The sequence below is a fragment of the Anolis carolinensis genome, chromosome 3 (assembly GCF_035594765.1).
Source record: "Anolis carolinensis isolate JA03-04 chromosome 3, rAnoCar3.1.pri, whole genome shotgun sequence".
NCBI classification, from domain to species: domain Eukaryota; kingdom Metazoa; phylum Chordata; class Lepidosauria; order Squamata; family Dactyloidae; genus Anolis; species Anolis carolinensis.
Window position 1 is genome coordinate 77,003,830 of NC_085843.1, and position 24,245 is coordinate 77,028,074.

The 24,245-nt window shown below is 39.2% G+C and overlaps 1 protein-coding gene across 2 annotated transcripts in view; it reads right to left on the reverse strand.

The window, feature by feature from the left end:
• runx1 (RUNX family transcription factor 1) overlaps window positions 1-9,546 on the reverse strand; it is a 241,767-nt gene extending 232,221 nt beyond the window's left edge. The window contains exons 1-2 of one of the 2 annotated variants that reach the window (XM_062975081.1): window positions 9,247-9,546; window positions 8,925-9,043 (exon numbers count right to left, since the gene is read on the reverse strand). In XM_062975081.1, coding sequence (XP_062831151.1) covers window positions 8,925-8,982 — 58 coding nt within the window. In that variant the 5' untranslated portion in view covers window positions 8,983-9,043; window positions 9,247-9,546. The remainder of the gene's footprint in view (window positions 1-8,924; window positions 9,044-9,246) is intronic. The other variant, XM_062975080.1, reaches the window with a different exon arrangement.
• Window positions 9,547-24,245: the final 14,699 nt, after the last annotated feature.

Genomic DNA, 24,245 nt, shown 5'->3' on the forward strand with positions numbered 1-24,245 from the left:
GGGAAATAATTTCTGCGGATTTCATCACTGACCTACCACCTTCCTGTGGATTCACCACGATCCTAGTGGTGGTGGACCTTTTCACCAAGTTAGCCCATTTCATACCCTGTGAAGGTCTCCCCACGGCCAAAGAGACTGCAGATCTATTCCTTCAACATGTTTTCAGACTACATGGATTGCCCAAGAGTTTAGTCACAGACCGTGGATCTCAATTCACCTCTCGTTTTTGGAAGGCACTACAAAAACTATTGGGCATAGACTCTCGCTTATCTTCAGCTCATCATCCTCAAACAGATGGGCAAACGGAGCGCACCAATGCCACCTTGGAGCAGTATCTTCGCTGTTATGTAAACTACCAACAGGACAATTGGGCTTCTCTGTTACCACTGTCAGAGTTTGCTTATAACAATGGAGTTCAAGCTTCTACAAAAGAAACGCCGTTCTTTGCAAACTACGGCTTCCACCCACGTTTCTTTCCCCCTGTCATTGAAACTTCAGAAGTTCCCGCAGCAGAGGATTGGCTGCAGGAACTCACAGCGGTACAACAACTTTTGCTCCAGCAACTGGACCAAGCCAAGGAGGACTATAAACGCCACGCTGACAAACATCGCCAGCCGGGCCCCGAAATCAAGGTAGGAGATCGGGTTTTCCTGTCCACTCGCTTTCTGCCCTCCCGCCGCCCTTGCCGGAAGTTAGATGCCCGTTTCATTGGCCCTTATCCAGTGGTGGCGCAATTAAACCCCGTGACTTTCAAACTCCAACTTCCGCGTTCAATGCGCATCCACCCAGTGTTTCACCGTTCCCTGCTCCTTCCGGCGGATGGTGTGCGTTCTGATACAGACCAACCGGCTCCCCCTCCTGTTTTGATGAATGGGGAGGAGGAGTTCGAGGTTGAGGACATTTTAGATTCTCGCTTTCACCGCCGCCGCCTGCAATATCTCATTGACTGGGTGGGTTTTGGCCCTGAGGAGCGCTCTTGGGAAGACGCCTCCACAGTTCACGCTCCTGATCTAACCCGTCGCTTTCATCAGACCTATCCCACCAAACCGCGGCCTCGCGCTTCGGGGAGAGAGTCCCAGTTTGGGAGGGGCCCTGAGGAGGGGGATAGTGTGATGACTCATGGGCCTTGTAGTCCTGCTTATGACACTGTAATGCCTGATGATGAAGAAAACTTGGGTTTTTTACCTTCCCAGTCTGAACTGGAATCTTCCCAGCCAGATCTTTCCCAGGCAGATCTGGGAACCTTGCACCTGCAAGAGAGTTGTGACCCAGAAGTATGTCAAACAAATCCGGAGCCCACTTCCCCTGTGTTCTCCCGCCATGAGTTTTGTAAACAACAGAGAGGTTTGGAAGCTGCTTCGCGCAGGAGTGCGAGGATAGCAGCCAAGAATTCAGCCAATTAAGTCTGCTTTTTCGTGAGAATCCTTAAGGAGTCAAACATCTGGTCTCAAAGATTAGCTTTCGTTTCTGGTTCCCAGAGAACTGCTTCGGCGGGAAAGTTAGACTCTATATAGGTGATTTACCCGCGAAGTAACTTCGCGGAGTCAATTCGTCAACCTCCGGAGCGAGTTGTGTCTGGACAGCGCGCTCCGTTTCAAGCCTCGCTCCTGCTCAAGCCTTGCCCTGCTTTCCAGCCTTCGCTCCTGTTTCTGCCTTTGTTTACCTACGGACCTTGCTTGTTTCCCAGGACTAAACATTGCCTTGTATCACGGATTTTACCAAGTTTTTCCACGGACCTTGTTCTTGTTCCTTGTTACCTTGTTCTTGTTCCTTGTTACCTTGTTCCACGTTTTAAGCCTTGTTTCAAGTATCAAGTTATTTCCTAGCCTTGCTCAAGTTTATGGACTAAAGGACCTTGTCATCTCCCCTCACTTTGCCTGGCAAAGTGAGTGTTTCGGTTATTGGATTACAACTTTGAACCTTAATATTTTATATTGGACATCGCTTTTTTGGACTAATTTAGACCTTTCCTGAAAGGTCTGCTTTTGGACTATTTCATATACTTGCTTTTATTAACTTTATATATTCCTTCAATAAAGATATTAGATAGATTCTGGCCTCTGTGTTTGGTTATTGGTGCCTTTGCAGCCTGGGTCCTGACAGTGTCTCTATCCTTAGCAGGAAATTACAACAGCCCACTTCCGGTGTCTCTCTCTTCTCTCTGCTTTTTCAGCCAGATTTATCACCAATAGCCTATTGTTAAATTAGGTTGAATTCTACTGGGTGTCCCAAAAATGCCTATAGATCAGTAAAATTGGAAGTTGTAACTTAATGTACCTTTATTTGTAAAATATTCATTAAAAATATTTACAAAGTATTCTCTATGTGTTGGCTACCTCCTTTTACACACACCCACACACCTAAAATCAAAATAATACAAATATAAAACATAAAACATAAAACATATAAAACATTGGGGCCGGGCTGTGGCGCAGCTGTTGAGCAGCTGCCTTAAATCACTCTGACCATGAGGTCATGAGTTCGAGGCCAGCCCGTGGCGGGGTGAGCACCCGTCAATTAAAATAATTTATTAAAAATAAAAAATAGCCCCTGCTCGTTGCTGACCTAGCAACCCGAAAGATAGTTGCATCTATCAAGTAGGAGATAAGGTACCACTTATAAGTGGGGAGGCAAGATTAACTAATTTACGACCTGGAATGAGGAAGTGCCATCAGTGTGGATGATGAAGCAGCTGCTCCCCCCTGTGGCCAGAATCGAACATCCCCTCAGAAGAAGGTTAACTTGCCTCTGTGTGTGTCTCTCAGTCTCTGTTTGATGTGTTTATGGGCATTGAATGTTTGCCCTATGTGTGTTATAATGTGATCCGCCCTGAGTCCCCTTCGGGGTGAGAAGGGCGGAATATAAATACTGTAAATAAATAAATAAATAAAATATATGAGTTTGTTAATTTTCCCTATGTATGGAGACTTCTGGGACACCCTGTAATGTCTGCTCCTAACATGGGAGTTCAATGAGAAAGGGGCACTCTCCTGAACATGTAAAGAGTAGCTAGCAGGACAACAGTCTTAGTCTCATACTACATTTTGCTGCTTTAATCCATCAGGGGAAATGGTGGCTAGAACACTGCAATGAAGAAACAAAAGATGATTGTAAACAATGTAGTGATTTAAATTGCTACTCTAATTTTCTTCCACAGATCCCTAGGCAGTGTTTGCAGAATGCTTTGTAGTCTTCCCATTGTGAACATCAGAACCTGGAAACAGGGATTTTGATTGCTACAACATTCAAGGGATTCCTTTCCGAGCTTTGTTGGAGGCACAAGCCTGCTTAGCTTCAATAGATTTGCTGCCCCATGTATCTGCAAGACTAGGGGTGGGAAATGTTTGCATGTCCAGCCTGTTGTTTGAGTATGACTTCCATTTCCCCTCACCATTGGCTGTGTTCCAAACAGATAATGGAAATAATGGTTATACTGGTCTGCTTGGATGATGCAGACTACACTTTGAATTCACCATAAACCGAATCATTCCCTTTGACTGCACACGGGCAATTTGGGTACAATCTAACTGAAAGTTAATGTCCTATTAATGAGACAAAAGTAAACAGTGGGATTTAAAAGTGTTCAGTTTCTCCTGGTTTGTGGCTCATTTTAGTGTGGTCCTAGGCTTAGCAGAACTGCAAGCCTATACTGATGGAGTAAGTCTTATGGCCCTCCATATGTCTAGACATATACCGGATTATTCTGATAGCTGGTTTGTAACTATAAAGTTCTATCTGGCACATATTTGGTGGTTTGTAGCCATAAAGCTCTATCTGACACAGGAGAAGCAAAATGCACCAAAGTGGGTGTTGTCCTCCTATTGTTTCCCACTTGCTGATGAAAAATAAATAGGAAACAGAATCAGCATGACTTGCCATCATTATAGTAGTGTGAATTTGTGATATTCAGGCAGGGCTCCTGTTACAGACTGGATGCTTAAAAAAATAATAATATTAAGGTCCTGCAATGAATTACTGCCTATTCTTATAGTTGTTATAAAACTGTAAAGATTTACTGAATAAAAGAATGAGCATTTATAGGGCTATAGGGCAAGCCTATAATTTATAGCGTAGCCTCCAAGGCTCAGAAGAAATGTTTCTTTACCTAGGAGCGTCAGGGAGGACCTGGTGTGGAGTGATAGAGAAAGGGCCATATCCTTTGTGGTGTACCACATTCAATTAACATGACAAGCTTTGTGAGCCTGTCAGTTTTCAGCCAGGGCGCAACCAGTCTTTGCTTCCCCTACCTCTCTTTTTTCATCCAAATTTTCACAGACTATCGCACTGAGAAAGAATTGTGGATTTCCGTTCAAGGGGGCTGCATGGGTTGATAATGTGAAACACAAGCAGAAAACAACTTGTTTTTTTCCCACCCTTTAGGCCATAATTTCAGTTAAGAAACAAAAGTGTAATAAATTTTGGCGGGAAAAATAACTGAACCATTTTGGACATTTGAAATGACCGGCCTGTATAAACACTACTGGGAAATGTGGGTGAGAACAATTTGACCAAGGGAATGATTATTTGTCTTGCACCAAGGTCTAGGAATTTGCCAAGTCAAGTCTTTTGAAAGTGTTTGAAGCACAGCAAAAGGAGGAAGTAGACACATAGAAAAAGAAACTTTGGGATAAATCAAGTCCCTCATAGTTAAACCATATACAATATTTTAATCAGTGGAGGCAGAAGACTCACAATATCCTTGACAATTAACTTTTATCCATGTCAGGCTGACACGGATCAAAGTAGTCCCAGATCTGAAAGTAAGAACAAGATCCTCGAAATTTACACAATACTATTACTGTGGTGCCACATTATCTGCTATGGCTGCATCTAATTGAATACTGGGATTTGTAGTTTGATGAGGATTTGTAGCACAGGAATTTAAATCCCGCCCCAAACCATGTAAATCCCTGGATTCCATAAATGAAAACATTGCATTCAAATTAGAATTGTATAGCTACAACTGTAAATTTAGAAGGTTCCTGATTTATAAGCACAAGCAATAGAAAATGGTTATAAAGCCATGATGTAAAATGGTTTTGAGCTCCTACTATCATTATAAGGCAAAACAAAACTGTCTGGAAACAAATGATTCTAGCTCAGTTTGATCCACAGAGTGATAAACCTCTACATGTTTAGAGTTATTTAATGTATGGGGATCTTTCAAAATCTGACTACACACCACTATTTTAGAAAAATATGACATTATTCCCATCTCAATCTGTTAAATGTGTAAATCTTGCCTAATACTTTTTTATCATTAGGGCATAGACTTACACAGTTCAGTGCTTCTTTCCCCATTTTTAAACAATGCCTATAGGTATTCTTTTAAATGTAATATTCCTATTCACAACATCTTTCATGTGGGTATCTGTCTACTATCTTCTTCCAAACTGCCAAGTGAGAAAGCTGTAACTAGAAAATTGGGGTTTCAAATAAACTAAGCTATGAAATCGCCAACCTCTTACGTTGGCCAAGAACAATCCTTTTCCCAAGGAACTACAGTGGGATCTACATTTCAAGACAAATTATCTGTTTATCTTGACAAACAGCTACTATTAACCATTCTCATGTCTATTTATATGATTAAAAATCCCCTTTCTAACTGATAGGTGATTCAATGTCACCAAGTAATCAACTTGGCTACCACTCAGTCTTAGCCACTCACATCTCTTGGGTCTAAAGTTTGACTTTGGAGCTATAACAGAATCATTTGCATCCATGTCTGGAGGGGCAAATATAAACAGATAATATACAGGATTTTTATTAGGTAAAGCACATGCCATAAAACAGTGGTTCCCAACATTTGGGCCTCCAGGTGTTTTGGACTTCAGCTCCTACAGTTCCTAACAGCTGGTAAACTGGCTGAGATATCTGGGAGTTGAAGTCCAAAACACCTGGAGGCCCAAAGGTTGGGAACCACTGCCCTAAACATATCAGAACTTACCAGGCAAAATGAAAGAGAAACTTATGGTGGATGGGTAAATGAAAATGAGCAGAAAAATGTCCTATCACACAGTCTACAAGGACCATACACTTGGATAAAGATCTACTAAATGAACTGCATGTGGTGGTTGCACATCCCATCATCTCCAAGACCCTGGAACAGAATTTAAACTGTTGCCTTGGATCTTATCATATATTATCTTCATTTTTTAAGCTTATTTTTTAAAAACTAGAAGCTGTTTTAAATTCCATCATAGGAGAAAAGCAGGTTATGAGTGCAATCAATCAATCAATCAATAAAAAATATTGGCATATAAGCTTGGATTGGTTTATTATAACCAAAGCACAGAGAAGTATTATGCAGGATACAGGCAGTCCTCAAGTTATAAACGGCTGACTTATAAATACTCATAGTTAAGAATGAGGGCAAGACAATAGGAAATCACAGAAATCTACCCCTAGGAAGCGAGATTCACCCCTGAAAGAGTTATCAGGGGGAAAAGGATATCTCCAATGAAACTGTACCACCAGTTCTTGTTTCCGCAACAAATCATTTTTTTTTTCAAAATCCTGTATGCTTATGGTCAGTCTAAGAACTGTAGCCAGAAAAGGTAATTTTTTCCAAGCTCTGACACAGTACTTCACCTTGCAGAAAAAATGTTCTGCTTTGTACAATGGAGAATTAAGGTCTTGGTCAATTCTATTTCAAAATCTGCTTAAATGCACCCCCGTCTTTACAGCCCTCTTCCTGTTAGAGTTCATGAACAGGCTGCCTATGTACACTACAGTGTCAAGTAGAGCACTACAGAGTTCGCTCTTTATTACGTTCCAAATGAATAAAATTTCCTCAATAAAGCCTTCCTGTCCTGTAGACAAAGAGCAAATAAACATTTGGATGGGCAACAAAAAAGAGAGAACAAAACTCAAGCCAACTACATCCAGGAAGACCCTTGTTATTCTAGTAATATTGCTTCCTTTGCTTGTTACTAACCCAAAGGAAATGAGTGGGGGAAGATTTAGCAGTTTCATACTTCATCCTTAGCTTTGCTACTAAAAAGATGCAGTCCCTTCAAAGGTGTGTGACTCACAGAACTCCTACTGACTCAATTCAGCTAAACTCTATCTTCCATTGCCAATAAAAGGTAGCTTAAAACCTTTATGGTTGCAGCATAAAAGAAAGCTTTTATGGCATTCTTCTCATGGCATTTACTCCTTTTTCCAATCCATGATGGAGAGAAGCATCCATTTGGCTTATTGTGACAAAGCAATGTGTGCCCCTTCCACATTCCTTAGCATGCTTACGAATACAAAGAATGGCTGACTCATTTTAAGATCCTGAGGTGGGCAGAGTGGAAGAGATTGGGAAGGTTTCTGCCTTTCCTTCTGCTACACATTGGTATAAAAATAATGAGCTCACTTCATAATGTGCACTTGTTAAGCATTCAATAAATAAGGGCCTCTACCTGTGCTATGAATGTTTTCCTGGAAAAGGCATAAAATATTTGAGCAAGGATTAATCTTTTTCAAACACCAACAGATTTTTTTCACACAAGTTGATTTATTTACTAATAAGGATCGCTAAGGTAAAGCAATCTGTTTGAAGACAGCAGAGGCAGAATACAATTTTGAGTAGTATTTGAATAAAATACAGTTTTACAGATTGCTTTATTATACTTCAGTTTTTCCAATGTGTCTGCAACATGTTACTTCTAATCAACCAAGATTAGAGGTAACATTAGAAAACCAATAACTGTGTGGTTTTCAAAGTGGAAGACAAGAAATGTAGCTCATTTTCTTCACCCCTTTGGTTTTTGAAACTAAAGTTATTGTATTTTGGACATATCATGAGATGACATGGCTCTTTGGTGAAAACTCCCCAATAATTTTATAGAAGTAGAAAGCGGTAAGAGAAGAGGGAGACCTTACTACAGACAGATTGACAAGAAAGCCACAGCCCCAAGTTTACAAGAATGGACAGGGATCTTGTTGATATTCTTGGAGGACTCTCAATCATAGAGTCATCATGTAGCTACTTGGCAGTATATAACAACAACAATATATATGCATACAATAACTGCATCCCTCAGTTCCTTCCATAACCTAGACCAGTGGTTCGCAAAGTATGCTCAGTAGATCCCTTAGGGCTCCACAAAACATACTAAAGGGCTCCACACTTCCCCCCCTCCTTCAAGCTTTCCCTCTTCTTTCCTGATCCTCCCCTCCCCCTGCCTCCATTACAGCCAAAAGCCATTTTCCCTTGTCCCCTTTGCTGCCACAAGACTTTTTCCACACCTTCCTTGCCCCCAAAAGCCCTTTTCCCTCCCACCGCTCTGGGGGTTCTTTGATTGTGCTTTTCCTGTATGGCTGAAGGGAGTTCAGTGGGTGGCCACTGAAATACTGTTAAATTTGTGTTGGTCAAAAAGTTTACTCATGCTTGATATATACGTTATATATAACCTAATACACAATATAATATATTATGGGGCTCCACAAGAAACCTTTTCCTCAAAAAGGGGCTCCATGGCTGAAAAAGTTTGAGAACCCATGATCTAGACTAATACATAAATAAGGGAGCAGCAGAGATCACTGGCTGGATATTTAAGTTTGCTTTTCCCTTTATCAAGTCTCTGATCCATGCACAGTGGTTTGACATTTAAATGGATGAAATATCAAAACAAAGAGCCTGCCAGCACAACTAGATGTGTCTTTGGTGGTTTGTGCCTTGGCTGTTGCATGCAATTTAAAAGACCACTGACAGTCATGTTTATAAAGCAGAATGCTAAGGATTATTGGCTGGTAATTTGGACAACTGAAACAAATACCAGAAACAAGCTGGAAATCCATTCACATTTTACATTCTGTTACAAATAATTGTGGAAAAACATATGCTGCTAAGAACTCATTGAAAAAGTGCAAACATGCTTTTTCCTAAACACTGATGACTCAAAAGTTTATATAAAAGTTTGAGTGGCACTTACCTCTCATGAAGCACTGCTGGTAAGAAGGAAATGAGTCAAATATGCTCTCTGAAGCCATGGTTTCCTCCTTAAAATCTTATTCTCTCTTTTAAAGAGTTGTGATATGTGTTTTCTTTCACCTTGGGAAGTAAAAAAGATATTAAGAGTGATCATTATAATAAACCTCTTTGTTGCTATTGCTGCCATTGCACGTTGAATGTTTGCTGAGCAAAATAAATTCATTAATAAGCTTCTTTTTTCCTCTCACACAAATACTGAAACTGTTTTGTAAAGAGAGAGAGGGAGAGAAATAGCGGATCACTTGTGGTTTCATGATGCTTACCACTCTACGAAACTCTTGTGGTTTGCAGTCAAAATGATTCGCCCTGCCTGCTGACCAATATCCCGGACCCGCTCTTGTGTGACTGCCTCTGTACCCAACTTGTGGTTCTGTGGTTGTTTATGAGGCCCAAAGAAGTGTTTCACACAACCAATATTACAAATTTAACTGTTCCCTTTTCCACAGCCTGTTTCAATTGGTTCTTGACAATCACATGGTTCCAGTGATGCTGACTTGAAAAAATCCAACAGACACAAAACATTCTGAGAAATGTACTTCCCTCACCACCTGCCCTTCCTTAGATGCAGCAGTGAAAGAGTATGCAGAGAGAGAGAGAGAGAGAGAGAGAGAGTGACTCACAACCCTTGCTTTACAAACGGTCTTTGCTGATTAAGGACAGGCCTGCCTTATTGTTGCTTGTGGTTTCTGGAACTCCTGATTATTTTCATAGATATTTCATTGCTGCTTATTCAATAGTAATTCAACCCCTGGCATTAGTCCATTGCAGAAAGAGAACGCACACGGCATCATCTAAATTGGGAGTCACTTTTCAACAAAAATATCAACAGCACTCTTTTTAAAAACTTTGTAAAGTTCATAATCAAAAGAAGTTAAGATGAATTGTCTGTAAATTAAAGCATCCAAAATATGAAAATATAAGCATCTTATTAAATGTCAGATCTGCCTATACATGGTTGTTAAAAGGATTACTGTGATAATATGCTAAGCTCTTTGAATGTGAAGGTTCTATATAAATGTTTGTTGATATGACTTATTGTCATTTTATTATTATTTTGCTCTGATAAAAGGTGTTTGATAGACAGAACATAGCATGTCATAAACTTCCCAACCTGGGCTTATTTTGCCCATTCTGAAGTTACCAGGCACAAGGCAGTGATCAAAGGTAAAAGTAATGCTTTCCTCCTGACATTAAGTCTAGTCATGTCCGACTCTGGGAGTTGGTGCTCATCTCCATTTCTAAGCCAAAGAGCTAGCGTTGTCCATAGACACCTCCAAGGTCATGTGGCCGGCATGACTGCATGGAGCGCTATAACCTTCCTGCTGGAGTGGTACCTATTGATCTACTCACACATGTTTTCAAACTACTAGATTGGCAGAAGCTGGGACTAACAGTGGGAGCTCACCTCGCTCCCCAAATTCCAACTGCTGACATTTCAGTCAGCAAGTTCAGCAGCTCAGTGGTTTAACCCACTGTGCTGCTTTGTAAAGATGTAAGTTTTTACAAAGATGATACTTCATATCATACCATGTGGTTTAAATATCAATTATAAAGAAGAAAGACAGACAGAAATGTTTTAAGAACAAAGAAATGATTGTTATGTCAGTTTTCAATTTCCTTAGTCACTGCTCTGTGTATTTTGAACAGCACCTTTTCACCAATTCTGTATGAAAATTAGGCTTCCTTCAAACATGTAGTTTGACTGTCACACTAGACCAGGGGTCCTCAAACTTTTTAAGCCGAGGGCCGGTCCACAATCCTTCAGACTGTTGAGGGGCCGGATTATCATTTGAAAAAAGATACAATCAAATTCCGATGCACACTGGATATGTCTTATTTGTAGTGCAAAAACAACAACAACAACAATGAAAGAACAATACAATATTTAAAAATAAAAACAATTTTACCAACATATATTTATCAGGATTTCAATGGGAAGTGTGGTTCTGCTTCTGGCCAATGAGATAGTCAAGTTTATTAGGGTTGTTGTTGTCGTTGTTGTTGTTGTTGTTGTTGTTGTTGTGTGACTTCAAGTCATTTCAGACTTTGGGCGAGCGTAAGTCTAAAATTTATTTATTTATTATTTACTGCATTTATTTACTACATTTGTATCACACCCTTCTCACCCCAAAGGGGGCTCAGAGTGGCTTACAAATTATATGTACATACAATATATTATATTATTAGTATAGCACAATATTAGCATTATATATTACTATATTGAACTATACCACTATACTGTAATATTATTAGTAATATTATATGTAATATAGAATATATAATTAATATTATTATATGGTATTATTATTAGTGTTATATTGTATTACATTATAATATTATTATCAATATTATATGTATATACAATATATTATATTATAAAACTGAGGGCAGGGGCCAGGTAAATGACCTCGGAGGGCCGCATCCGGCCCCCGAGCCTTAGTTTGGGGACCCCTGCGCTAGACTGTCACACATATACGTACATATTATTCAAACAATTGACAAATGCCCTCTGTTTTAATAGGACCAATGAACCTATCTAAATAGCAATGATTCAGCAGATTTCTTATGATCTTTTAATTTTTATCTGAAGTTTTTGAAGACTATTTGCAAATTCTGGATTTATTCTATGCAAAATTGAGACATGGTGGTTTTGTGCTGAAAACAGAATTTTTCACAGAAAATATCATATACATATATTATTGTCTGCACATTCAGAAAATTTTCTGCACATACTACAATTTTGAAGAAATGGGAAGAAAACTGCTAAAATTAAGCATTGCTTTCTTCAAGAAGAAAACTAGTGAACAATTACTGGAGGAAAGATACAATATGCATGGTATTAATTTATTAATGAAATACATAAGGATAGAAAGTAAGTTACAATCTGTATAGATATAAATGTTAAAGGAGTGGAAAAGTTGACAATTTTGATAAGGTATCATACTAGGCAGAATTCAGAGAAGTATTTCCTTTATCCCCTAAGAACAGGCAAATACACAATCTAAAACTACAGGACAGTAGATTTAAATATTAGGCAGAATAATTCTTAACTTTATATCTATTGCCTGCTGAAAAAGCTATTTAGAGAAAATGTAAAGCATTCTAGCACCTGCTAGATGTTCTTGATCTTGGGTATCTCCAGATTGGACTATTGCAATGCACTCTACGTGGGGCTGCCCCTGAAGATGGCCCAGAAGCTACAACTGATCCAGCGCTCGGCAGTCAGATTACTAACTGGAGCGAATTACAGGGTCTACCCCCCTGTTTAAGGAGCTCCATTGGCTGCCGTTTATCTTCCAAGACCAATTCAAGGTGCTGGTTATTACCTACAAAGCACTAAATGGTTCAGGACCCACCTACCTTTGTGACCGCATTTCCCCCTATGAACCTACGTGGTCTCTTCATTCATCGGGGGGGGGGGGCTCCTCTCTCTCCCGCCACCTTCACAATCACGGTTGGTGGGAACGAGGGAGAGGGCCTTCTCCGTGGTGCCTCCCCGGCTCTGGAACTCACTCCCTAGAGAAATTAGGCAAGCTCCCACCCTTTTAATTTTTAGGAAGACCTTAAAAACTTGGTTCTTCCAACAAGCCTTTGGTGAATGATTTTTGCCCCTGTAAGGCTTGTCCTAGTAGTATTTTTCTGTTGCACTTTGTTCTATTCCTTCAATTGGAATAGTTCCCATGTTTATCCCATTCTTAGTCCCTTATCTGTGATAACATTCTCGGGTACCTTTCTTGACTTCATTCCTCAATATATGCACTTTATGGCCCAGTTATTTTTATGCGTTTTCCATGTTTTCATTCTATTCGTGTTTTATTGATTTGTTATTGATATGTTTTTCTTGACTCGTTTTATTTGATGTGTTTTACTATGTCTGTTATGTTCGGGCTTAGCCCCATGTAAGCCGCCCTTCGGGGAGATGGTGGTGGGTTATAAAAATAAAGGTATTATTATTATTATTAGTATTAGTATTATTAGTATTAGTATTATTAGTATTATTATTAGGTATGCTGGTTCAGGCTAATGAAAGTCCAGGTGCTGTTTACAAAGACTTATTGTGTGTGTTCCTAGTTCTGCACTGTTGGATGATTTTACCCAAATTGTGAAACCCGTCTTCAGGGGGAAGCAATTCTCCATTTAATTGCCTTTTTTTTTTTGGTAATGCATCCTGATGGCATGTTAGGTTCACATGAGTCCAGGCAGAGTAGAATGTGGAGCAGGTGTATAGTAGAGTATTATGGTCATATATGTTCTATGGATAGCTGTGATATATACTGACATACAATATTTATTTTGCTAAATAAAATTGCTATGCATTTGGGAAATGGAGGCCTTTCCACTCTGTTCTTCCACATGTCTTAGCCCCCAACTATCCTCTGCTGGTATGGTGGTTGATATAATTGGGAGAGATTAAAATAAGATGAAGGAGATTCCAGAAGCTAGGTATGGAAAACTGAAGTTTTTAAAAATTACCCTTTCCCCTTTCTATCTTACAAAAGGAAAATTCTTTCAGAGCAACAACCCATTGTGTTTTCAATTATTACTGCTGAAAACCAGGACAGTGAACAGCAAACTATCACTCATTCAAGATTTAAGCCTGGATAGACATGCTGCCATGGTCAGAAAGTTCAGCATTGCAAGGTCAGGACTATCCTAGGCCTAGAGACTTTGGGGTAAAAACTTGGGACTTAGGACTTCATCCGATGGATAGGAGAGAAGCGGGGGCAAGCATTGGGAAGACTGGGGAAACTCTCTTACCCCATTCTGTCCTGGCAAGGTCAGTCTTCAAGGATGGTCAGCCATCCCACAACCTTTTGCCATCTTCTGTCTTTCCCTCGCTTTCCCTCACTTTCAACAATGGAGAAAGTGCTTCTCTCCCACTTCTCTCCCTGTGTGCTACAATTCTCTCTATTGTAACATGCTGGCAAGTATGCCGTGCATCATGGGATGGCCTCTGTGGAACTCAGTTTTGCAAAAACAGAGGGAAAATGGGGGGAACCATCCATGTGATAAGGTCCTTAGGAATTACCACCACAGGCAAAGCTGTACTTAACACACCTAAGACTCTCTCACACCCTTTTGAAACTCTCTCTCTCAATCTCTCTCTCTCTCTATCTATATATATATATGACAGTTTCAATTTAAGAACAAACTCTTAAAAAAAAAAAAGAAATCCTTAGGTTTTTAATTATAGCAGTATGATTCTGCCATACCTACATCCTGTGGAGTCCTTAGATTGGTAGTTTGGTGAGGCACTAAAGTTTTCAGGCATGAATTCCAAGGGCCCTTCTACACTAAGCTAAAACCCAAGAAGAAGTGGGTTATAACTATTTGCTTCCTCTCGAGTTTCAATCCCTACCCCCAACCCAAAGTCCTGGCTTTTTTGGGAGGGGTAGGGATGGCTGAAAGTGAGGAAGAGCTGAGGCGTCTTATCACCAAGGTGAAAGAAGAAAGTGCAAAAGCTGGGTTGCAGTTAAACATCAAGAAAACCAAGATCATGGCAAGTACACCTATTGATAACTGGCAAATAGAGAGAGAAAACGTAGAGGCAGTGACAGACTTTATATTTCTAGGCGCGAAGATCACTGCAGATGCAGTGATCTTCGCGCCTAGAAATATAAAGTCTGTCAAGACTGCATTCAAGACTGCAGACTGAGTTCTCGTTCCTCCTGGAAAGTCCCAGATTTTCCCAGTGCCATCTGTGACAAACTAGATTTTTAAGGGATCTTAGTTTACTGGCACTACTCATTCTGATTCAACAGTGGCAGGAAGAGCAGTTGACACCCATGGGCTGAGCATATTAGGGAAAACTCAGAATCTGTCCACCCCTTCTTTACAGCCAGCCATTTTCCAGCCTTCCATTCCCCAACTCTCATCCTTCTGCAAACACTCCCACATCTCTGGTGCTCTAGAGAGGATCCAAAAGGTTTACCCAAACGCCTTGGTCATATCCTTTCAAAAAAGTATTGCCTCATTGAATGGTAGATTCCCATAGTAAGCTCCCATGTGATAGAAATTCATGGTTTAGTAACTTGAACATTGGATTACTTTATGACACCTTGCCACTGAAATTGATGGGAAATTTAAGTTAGTAACATTTACCCTACCTCCTTAATTCCAAAAGGTCTATTATATGTACCCTCCCTGTTGTCTTTCAGACAGCAGGTCAAAACCTTTTTATTCAGGCAGGCTTTTAAAGAAGAAAGGTTTTTAAGATCTTCAGGGGCTGCTAGGATTTTATATGCTTTTAATAATGTTCTATACTGTTTTAATACTAGTATATTTGTATGTTTTAAGTTGTATTGCAATGATTTATTTGTGAGCTGCTTTGAATCTCCACATGGAGAGAAAAAGCGGGATAATAATAATAATAATAATAATAATAATAATAATAATAATAAGCATAAATTCTCTGTCAGAGACCTCTAGTGCCCTACTGAGATTCCATAGGATGCAGCCATTATAGTTAAAATATCAGTAAAGTATTTCAAATGCTATAATAGTATACTGTGAAAAATGCCAAACTTTGGCTACTTGTAAATGGCTGAAGGTGGCAGCGCAGAGTATCTATCTTAGCCATTATACCAACTTTATTGATTTCTCACCTGATTGCCTTTTCTATAAAAATCTATCTGGACATTCGTATTTTGACTTCTCATTCATTATATAGTGTTCATATGAACATCTAAAATAATACATTAAAATATATCATAAGCTGCTGATGAAAGGTGTGACCCAATGGTGTTTTGGAGTTTTGCTCATGGACCACATAGCTGTGTCGAGGGTTATCACTAGAAAACTACAAGACTGCATCTTTCTTGAACACGTGAACCTAATAATAGCCAATGTTAACATAAAGTTTGGTGTTCTTCATTTAGAATATTTTGCCTTCAGTTGTCCTTTTGTTGAAGCCAGTTCATAAGAACCTTGACTGGTTATATTTTCCACTGCTGGGGGTATTTGTATGTATAGAACAGCACACTGAGGTGATACTTTTCTCAAGGGTGTAAGTGGTCACTTGAATGGAAAATAAAACCATTGGTCATCCAAACCAGCTCTTTGATTCAGGAAGAGAACTATGAGAACTTGTTGACAGCAATGTATTCTTTGCCCCAAAGACTTTGCATCTGTATGTTGAAACTTCTTATAATTTTTCAGAAATTCATACTATTGGGGATTCTTATGGCTTTTCAACATGGACTTAAAGTAGAGGGAAGATCTAAGGATGAAAAATGTGTCAGTTTCAATTTCTTCCACATTCACTTTAGAGTAATATTATTTCCATTCCAAATGTGAAAAATATCCATACATCTGTAAATACCAAACTGAAATGAAATTATTTTGCATGTTCAGCAGGCAAACATATTTTGCTCCACTATTTCTACATACAGACGCCCATGTTCCACTTGCCATTAAAATTGGCCAATTTTTCAGAAAAAGATAGGGTATGTTTAATTCAGTATTAACTTAGATGATTGAAGGTTTCAACTTAAATGTGTAAGAATTAAGCACTCAAAGCCTTGTGCTTAGGTGGACAGATCTGAGATTTTATGTTTATTTCACTTTCTTTTAAAACTCGCAAGTTGATTCCGCCCTGAATATGAAGACATTTTGATTCAAGGTCTTATCAAAAATAAATTGAAATGAAATCCTCACCCATTCCCAGAAATAATCATGTAGCACCAAACTAAAAAAGAAGTGGATCCTGAGGATCTCAGGGCCTGGAAGGTTCATACAAGGAGATGTGATCAACCAAATATTCTGGACCAGAGCCATATATGGCTTTAAAGACCATAGCCAAAACTTTGAATTGTGCCTGGAAACAAACAGGCAACCAGTGGAGCTGCTGCAACAGTGGGGTTGTCCTATACTGGCCACTAAATCCTGGCCAGTCCAGAGCATGAATGGCCCTGTAAAGAGCCAGATGCACCTGGTCAAACCTACTGCAGTGCTCTGTTGGTCTACTCAAGGTCTAACCTGGCAGGGATAACATCACCCTCACTAGACGATTACCTCCCTGTCTTTGTCACTGCCATTGCCCCGGCGAGACACAGCTCTCACACAACCCCCTGGCCATCACGGGTACCCTGTTCTGACATCAGCAGAGCTTCCCATGTGACCAAGAAGGGGGCAGTCTTTTAGTTTTCTTCTTGGTCATTTGAGTGCCTCTGCTGGTGTCAGAACGGGATGCCTGCAAACACGGAATCTTATGTCTGACTAGGACTGGCAGTGGTGGTGGAACAAGTGCAGGATCAGGTCCTCTTTCCCTGCATCAATTAGGACCTGATCTCATTATCCAGACTGCCACAAGGTCATAGGATAATCCAGGGTATTCAATAAATTTTGGAATATCCCTTAGCTTTGTCTAAAGCAGAGAAAAGCTGTTTTAATCCTGTTAAACCCATGATACTCACAGGAAGTCAGTAGGTATAGCCAGAAGTGACTTTTAGGAGAGTAAGTCTGGGGGTTTTGCCCATGCAGAGTCTTTCTAAGTGAGTTAGATTTGTATTTGATTATTTATTAACATGTTTCTGTCTTACTCTCTATTGTGACACCTCAGAGCAGCATACACGTAAACAACAGTATAAACTATTTAAAACAATTCCAAATAAAAGCAATACAGTAATTTAAATAAGATAAGAACACATTACATCACCAAGTTAAAACAGCAGAAAAGGGTAAAACAATTAAAACAAAAAGAGAGGTTAGGTACAAAAGTATTTAAGGAAAAAAAACATGTTTACTTGGCTTCAAAAAGAAACCAATATTGGCACCAATCTGGCCCCCAAGTAAAGACCTTCAGCTTTGGTCCCTCAGATCAGTAGGACTTAAGTAAGTTAAGACTGTATTTTCACAGTGCTTTCTATGTGGTCTATATGGCATCTAATTTAGTCTGAATTAAATCCTGTATATATTTATAAATATGTGTTCACTGCTGTATGGGTGTAAGTATGATTGAATAATTAGCATTTTAATACACCAGATGTTTCAATAAGAGGAAACATGTAAGAACTGTAAATGAGAGGCCCTAAATGAGAATGCTTTCTCTGATATACAGCCCAACTATCTCACTTGTATTAGATTAGTGGTCAAAACTATTCTTAACAGATGGGATTCAATTATTTCATTTTGCTGATGTGGGTGACTCCTGCTCTCTCCCAGAAAGGCTCCTAGAAAGCCTCCCAGAACTTTAGACATGGGACCTGTCTTCACTTGCCAGAAAATGATAATTCAGGCCAGATGTTGCTTCCGGATATCCACATGACATCCAGGGGCTTCTGGTCTTTAATGAGGAATAAAATAGGGCAATCTAGTTTTACACCATATTGGTAAATGTCAGGGAATCTCCAGAGTTTCCCCGAAACTCCAGAGTTAGTGTGGATGATGCTGGGGTTTCCTACACTTCAGGATTGGTGTGGACAACCGTACCAGCTCTAATTTGAACCAGTCCAGCTGTCCACATAGGCCAGTGGCACCATCCACCTTTTCCCTGTGATCTGCAGTGCAGGAAAAAGGGATGGAACTTACCTGGGTATTCCCCCTTCCTATCCTCAGGTTATGTGGACACTTTGGCCTATATCAGCAAAAGCACCCAGCGGTGGCCAGGAGCTCCCTGGAGTTCAGTGGTTTGGTGGCATGCCATGACAACAAATGACAGCCTAGGAGACATGACTGTCCAGTTGGATTCTACTCTTGTCAAAGGTCCCTTCCACACAACTGAATAAAATATCACATTTTTAAAAATTTGCAAGACTACCAATGATGTCAAGCATCCAACTATGACATCTTATAGTAGCGGGCTTGGCTGAGCATATTCAGAGTTAGCACAAAATTGGTAAAATAATCAGTTTTGATTTTGAAACTGGTTGTGCAACTGGCTGTACACCCGCTTGCATTAAGGTGTACCTGAGAACAACAGGGTATTTATTATTTAGACATCACTCTAATTACATTGAGCTGATTTGCCTTTATTGAACTTTCATTTCTAAATCTTTATGCTGCAATATAAAGGAGGCACAGAGGCTTGAAAATACAAAAAAACATGACTTGGCAACCAGAATCATAAAAGCTATTTGTGGCTGCACTTCATTAAAGGTCTGGGAGACAGAGAGTCATAAATCCTGCATCAGACTTGCACATGTCTCCTAGGGCCCTTCCACACAGCCATATAACCCAGAATATCAAGGCACAAAAGCCCATGATATCTGCTTTGAACTGGGTTATCTGAGTCCACATTGCTATATATTCCAGTTCAAAACAGAAAAACCCTCAATATTAATTTAAATAACTTTTAAATAATCATCTTGTTACAATGATGTAGTTACACGTTGCCATTGTTTTGCTTTGTTTTGTATTTTTAATATAAAAAGAACAGTTGTTCATTTTGTTAACACTTTGACTGGAATACTGTTGGCTGTTTCCCACTAGAGTAGACCCATTCAATCAACTGTTGTATGGTGAGCCAACACATGCATAAATCCAGTTGGGGCTAACAATGGAATTTTGGCCCTCATCCAATTTTACATCATACTGGGTGTCTTTAAATAACAAAACTGTAACAGCAACCCGCAAAGTGCCTAGATAAACAAACAAGAAGGGCAACTGAGAATAATCAAGGAAAAATTCAAATGAAAAGAAATGTGCTCTGTCCCACCCACCCTTGGGCGAGGCATGGCAGATAAGAATAACTGAATATTTGCTGAATGTGATGCATTTTCATGTTTTTCATCTCAGTCATTTGGCAATGAACAGCTGGGGTGCTTTGTCATCTCTCTGCTACTGTGAATGATGCAAGGTTTCTCTTGAATTCTTCTAGCATGAGTCTTGCAGATTCTTCCATGATCTGTCAAATTTTTGGTTAATACTATATGTGAATAAATAATAAGATATCTTCACAAAAATCAGACAACTTTTAAAAAGGAAACCAGAAGGCGATATTTTCTACAATGTTGTTGCTGTTCTTGTGTGCCTTCAAGTCAATTCCAACCTATTGCAATCCTACCATGGGTTTTTTGTTGCAAGATTTGTTCAAAGGAACATTGTTTCTGAGGGTGAAAGAGTATGACTTGCTTATGGTCCAGTGGGTTTTCATAGCTGAAAATCCTATTTTCATAGAGTCCTAGTCTAACGCCTGAAGCATATATGTCATAACTAAATTAATCAATTGTATCCCAACAGTGCCCCAACACTGTAGAATGAATGTAGTTTGTCATCACTTTAACTGTCATGGCTCAATGTCATGAAATCCTGGGATTTGGAGTTTGATGAGGCACCAGCAATCTTTGGCAGAGAAGGCAAAAGACCTGGTTGCTATGGACAGCTTGTGAAGCATGGATGAGGAGATGAGGAGATGCTGGTGGAATGCTCAGCAGTAGAGATGGAGCCCAGCAGTTGCCAGCCAAGCTCTGAAGCAACATCCATGGAAAGAGCTACTACTCCTCAGCCTGATGAACAACTGCATGTTCATTCCTTGGAGCAGGCTGAGGAAGAGTTAAAATGCTCCAGCTTTCATGGACTAGCAAGAAGAGAGGTCTCAGTTGTGCAGGTCCTTGAGATTAGCTGAGGAGAGAGTCAGCAACAGGCTACACATACAGGCTATGAATGTAGGATTTAAGGAACTAAAGGGTCCTTCCACATAGCCATATAACCCAGAATATCAAGACAGAAAATCCCACAATATCTGCTTTGAACTGGGTTGTCTGAGTTCACACTGCCATATATTCCAGTTCAAAGCAGATAATGTTGCATTTTATTCAGCTGTGTGGAAGGATTCGAAGACTGGTACCACCTAGTCGCGGGCTGTGATGTTAGTTCTAGAAGCTATGACCCTGGACTTGCCTTCAACCTCAACGTATAGATTCTGATTCAACTTGTACTCTGGATACTCTGGTAATCGGCTCACAAGCCTGGAATGGACATTTGTATTCTCTCTTATGCTATTCTGTAAATGTTTGCATCTCTGTAGACTATAAGCTTGACCTTGGACTGTTGATTTATCGAGGCTTTGATACTGGTAGAATTGAGCGATGGCAGTTAAAGTGGTATCAAACTGCAATCATTCTACAGTGCAGATTCATCCCAAATAAAACTAGGGCTCAATACAGATTGTATGCATCTATGTCCAAATGTGTCTTCTTTAGAGCTATAAGGTCAGTTGTTATTTACTAACAAATCTCCTAGATATATATAAACAAAATGCTACCACTTTAAATGGCCAGCAATGTAATTTACTTTGGTTTACTCTGAAGTAAATCTTGGCTGCTTCCTGTGGAGCGTTCTCCAAGTAAACATACAGATCGATTTTCTGTGTGTATTACTGCATACATTTTCTTATTGCAAAAATGTTCATTGTCCAATATATTTGGTCAAAGGTCCACAAATGCCGAGGAATCATTTTCCCACAGTTACTCTAGAGAATATGACCCTATTAGCTAGGGTCATTAACTAGAAAATGAACTCAAATAATTAGATCTTGACAACACAAGGGCATGACCATGCCATTTGACTCCAGGTTAAAATGAGGTTGTCTACATTCACATTGATCCAGAGCAACCCTCTGCATGTGCACTCAGATAACCATTTCAAGGTTCAAGTGGCTGACACTTAGTTTGCAGCCTGAGGTTTCAGTCAGAAAAATATTATCTCAAGAGTAAGTCCCATGTGACTCAGTGTGGCTTAATTTAGAAGAAACACACATAGGATCATGCTGTAGGGCCATAATTCTGTGCACACATTCCTGGGACTAAATGCCATTGAGTTTAGCGTGACTTCTAATCCTGCCCCCCCCCCCGACACACACACACACACACACACACACACTCCCAGTAGAAAATCCAGACTGAGCTAGCTCGGGAAGAAACTGATTAATATGAGTTTGGGTGGGATGCCAACAGAATCCCTATTATATCCCTGCACCTACCTTCAGTTACATATATTCAAATAGGAGACTGTGGGATAGAACTGCTTTGGTATAGAGTCACTATAGGCTACTGCTACTGCATTTCACTGCCTATTAAGTCTTGGGTCCCATCTACACTGCATTATATTGTCAGTGTAGTCCAGAGTGTCAAACTCATTTTCAACAAGGGCCACATCAATCTTATGGTTGCCTTCAAAGGACTATTTGTAATTGTAAGGCTGTATAAATGTAACTATTCCTTAACATATTGATAAATAACCTGATATACATATTACACACCATCCCCATCCAATGATCATGTTCTGAAAAAGACCAATCAAAATGTTCTAAAATTCAGGTTTTTAAATAAGCTTACTATTTTCCTGTGATCAGTGTATTTATGCCTCATGGGATACATAAAATGATGGCGGGTTGGATTCAGCCTGTAGGCCTTGAGTTTGGCACATGTGTCTTAGGGTAAAACTGAGAGAAGTTCAGATTCCTACCACTGAATAAAGATTCAGCTGTCTTCTCAAAAGATGGAATGAGAAATAGTGTGTCATCTTGTTCTTTGAATTCTGGGGAATATTAAGCTGCCCTCCTGTTCTTTCTATTCAGTGACTAATTTGCAATGCTACCTGCTATATAAAATATATTAATGGATGTGCTGAGCTTTTAAGTTTTATGTGTTAATATTGAAGTATTTTAAGACTACAGTAATCTTTCTGTGTTTGTGGATTTAACTTTTCCAGATTTGATTATTTGCAGATTTGATAAATATGGCCTCTTTAGGAATCTCTAGATCCTGCAGTGAGACTATTTGGTCAACCCTTTGACAAAAGGCTGTCATAGAGTTCCACTGGAGGATCTTAAAATTCCTAAAGAGGTGTTGTTTGGGGGGGGGAGTGTTTTTCAGTTGCATTTGTCCACTTTTGAAGGGTTCTATGCCCCAATGCCTGCAAACGTGGAAGGGCTTAATGTATTTTAACTATTGTACTATAATATAACTAATTTAAGGATATTTTAATATGTATGTGTTGGTGGAAATCCTTGCAGTTTTCTTATGTGTGTGGGTGGTATTGTTTTGACTATTGTGCAATGGATGGTTCAGGGCTGGATATGTTGACTTCTACACATATAAGTCTTTCTCATTGTCCTTAATTCTCCTGGTAATTCCAATTAAAGTAGAGTCATGAATTAATTGTTCTTACTTACATGATGACTCACCATCTCACAATTTACTCAATAAGCGTTGTCTAGATGGGACTAACCAAAAGAATTTTAGTTATGTAGTTTTTTCATTCTTGGATGATGCATAACTGTTATTCAATACTATCCCTGTAACAGCTTATTCACTTGGATAGTAAAAAGAGCCACCGTGAATTTACTATTACATGATGGGATCAATATATATGGGAAAATAGTCAGTTGCATAATACCAGCAAAAGGATAATATACTGCAACCACCATGTAACTATGTAGGTGTAGATTTACACTAGGAAAGCACAGAGCAGGAAGGTACTTTTAAAATTGCGTCATTAACCTCCATGGGCTTCAGTTTCAAAAGAAAGGTGGGAGACAAATCACATCAATAAATAAATACTAATGATGAGATAAAATATTAGAGCATTTAAAACTATTAAAAATGATTGAACAGCTGAAGCGGTGGGAGAAAATATTGTCAAAATAATTAAAAGATATTTTAAGTTTTGGCCTTAAAGAGATTTTTACAGAATGATGTATCTATAGTACCCAACCCCTGTCAAACCCTTGGAAGATGTATAACGGCACTAAAAGTTTAGATTGGAAATGTGAAATGCATCAAAGTACTTCCTACCATATGTGGTGAACATGCAAAAAAGGAAAAAAATGGAAACTCTTACAAAATTTGATACAAGAGACATTTGCAATCAAAATAGAGCTCGATCCAACTTTATATTGGAACTTAGAAATAAATAAACAAAAAGCATGAATTTTGTTATTGATTATAGCAGCAAGATTGCTCTAGGCACAAAAATTGAAAAAAAAGAACAACCCCCAAAAGAAAACTGGATTATAAAAGGGCTGAAACTGACATGCTATCTTTTTTGATAAAGGAGATGTCAACTGACAATTTTAAAAAGAATAGGAACCATTTTATCATTTATAAAGAAATTAATATAAAATACTTACAGATTTTGAATGTTAAGTAAAATATTGAGATAGTAAGGCAGAAAAAAGAAGTTGGTTAAGATAAGAAGTTAGCAGGATGACAATAATATTGTATGTCTTTGGCAGGAGGTAGGAAAACTATTTTAACTTTTAATTTTTAATTTTATGATTCTTGTTTTTAGATGGGAAAAGTTAATTTTAATGGGTATATAA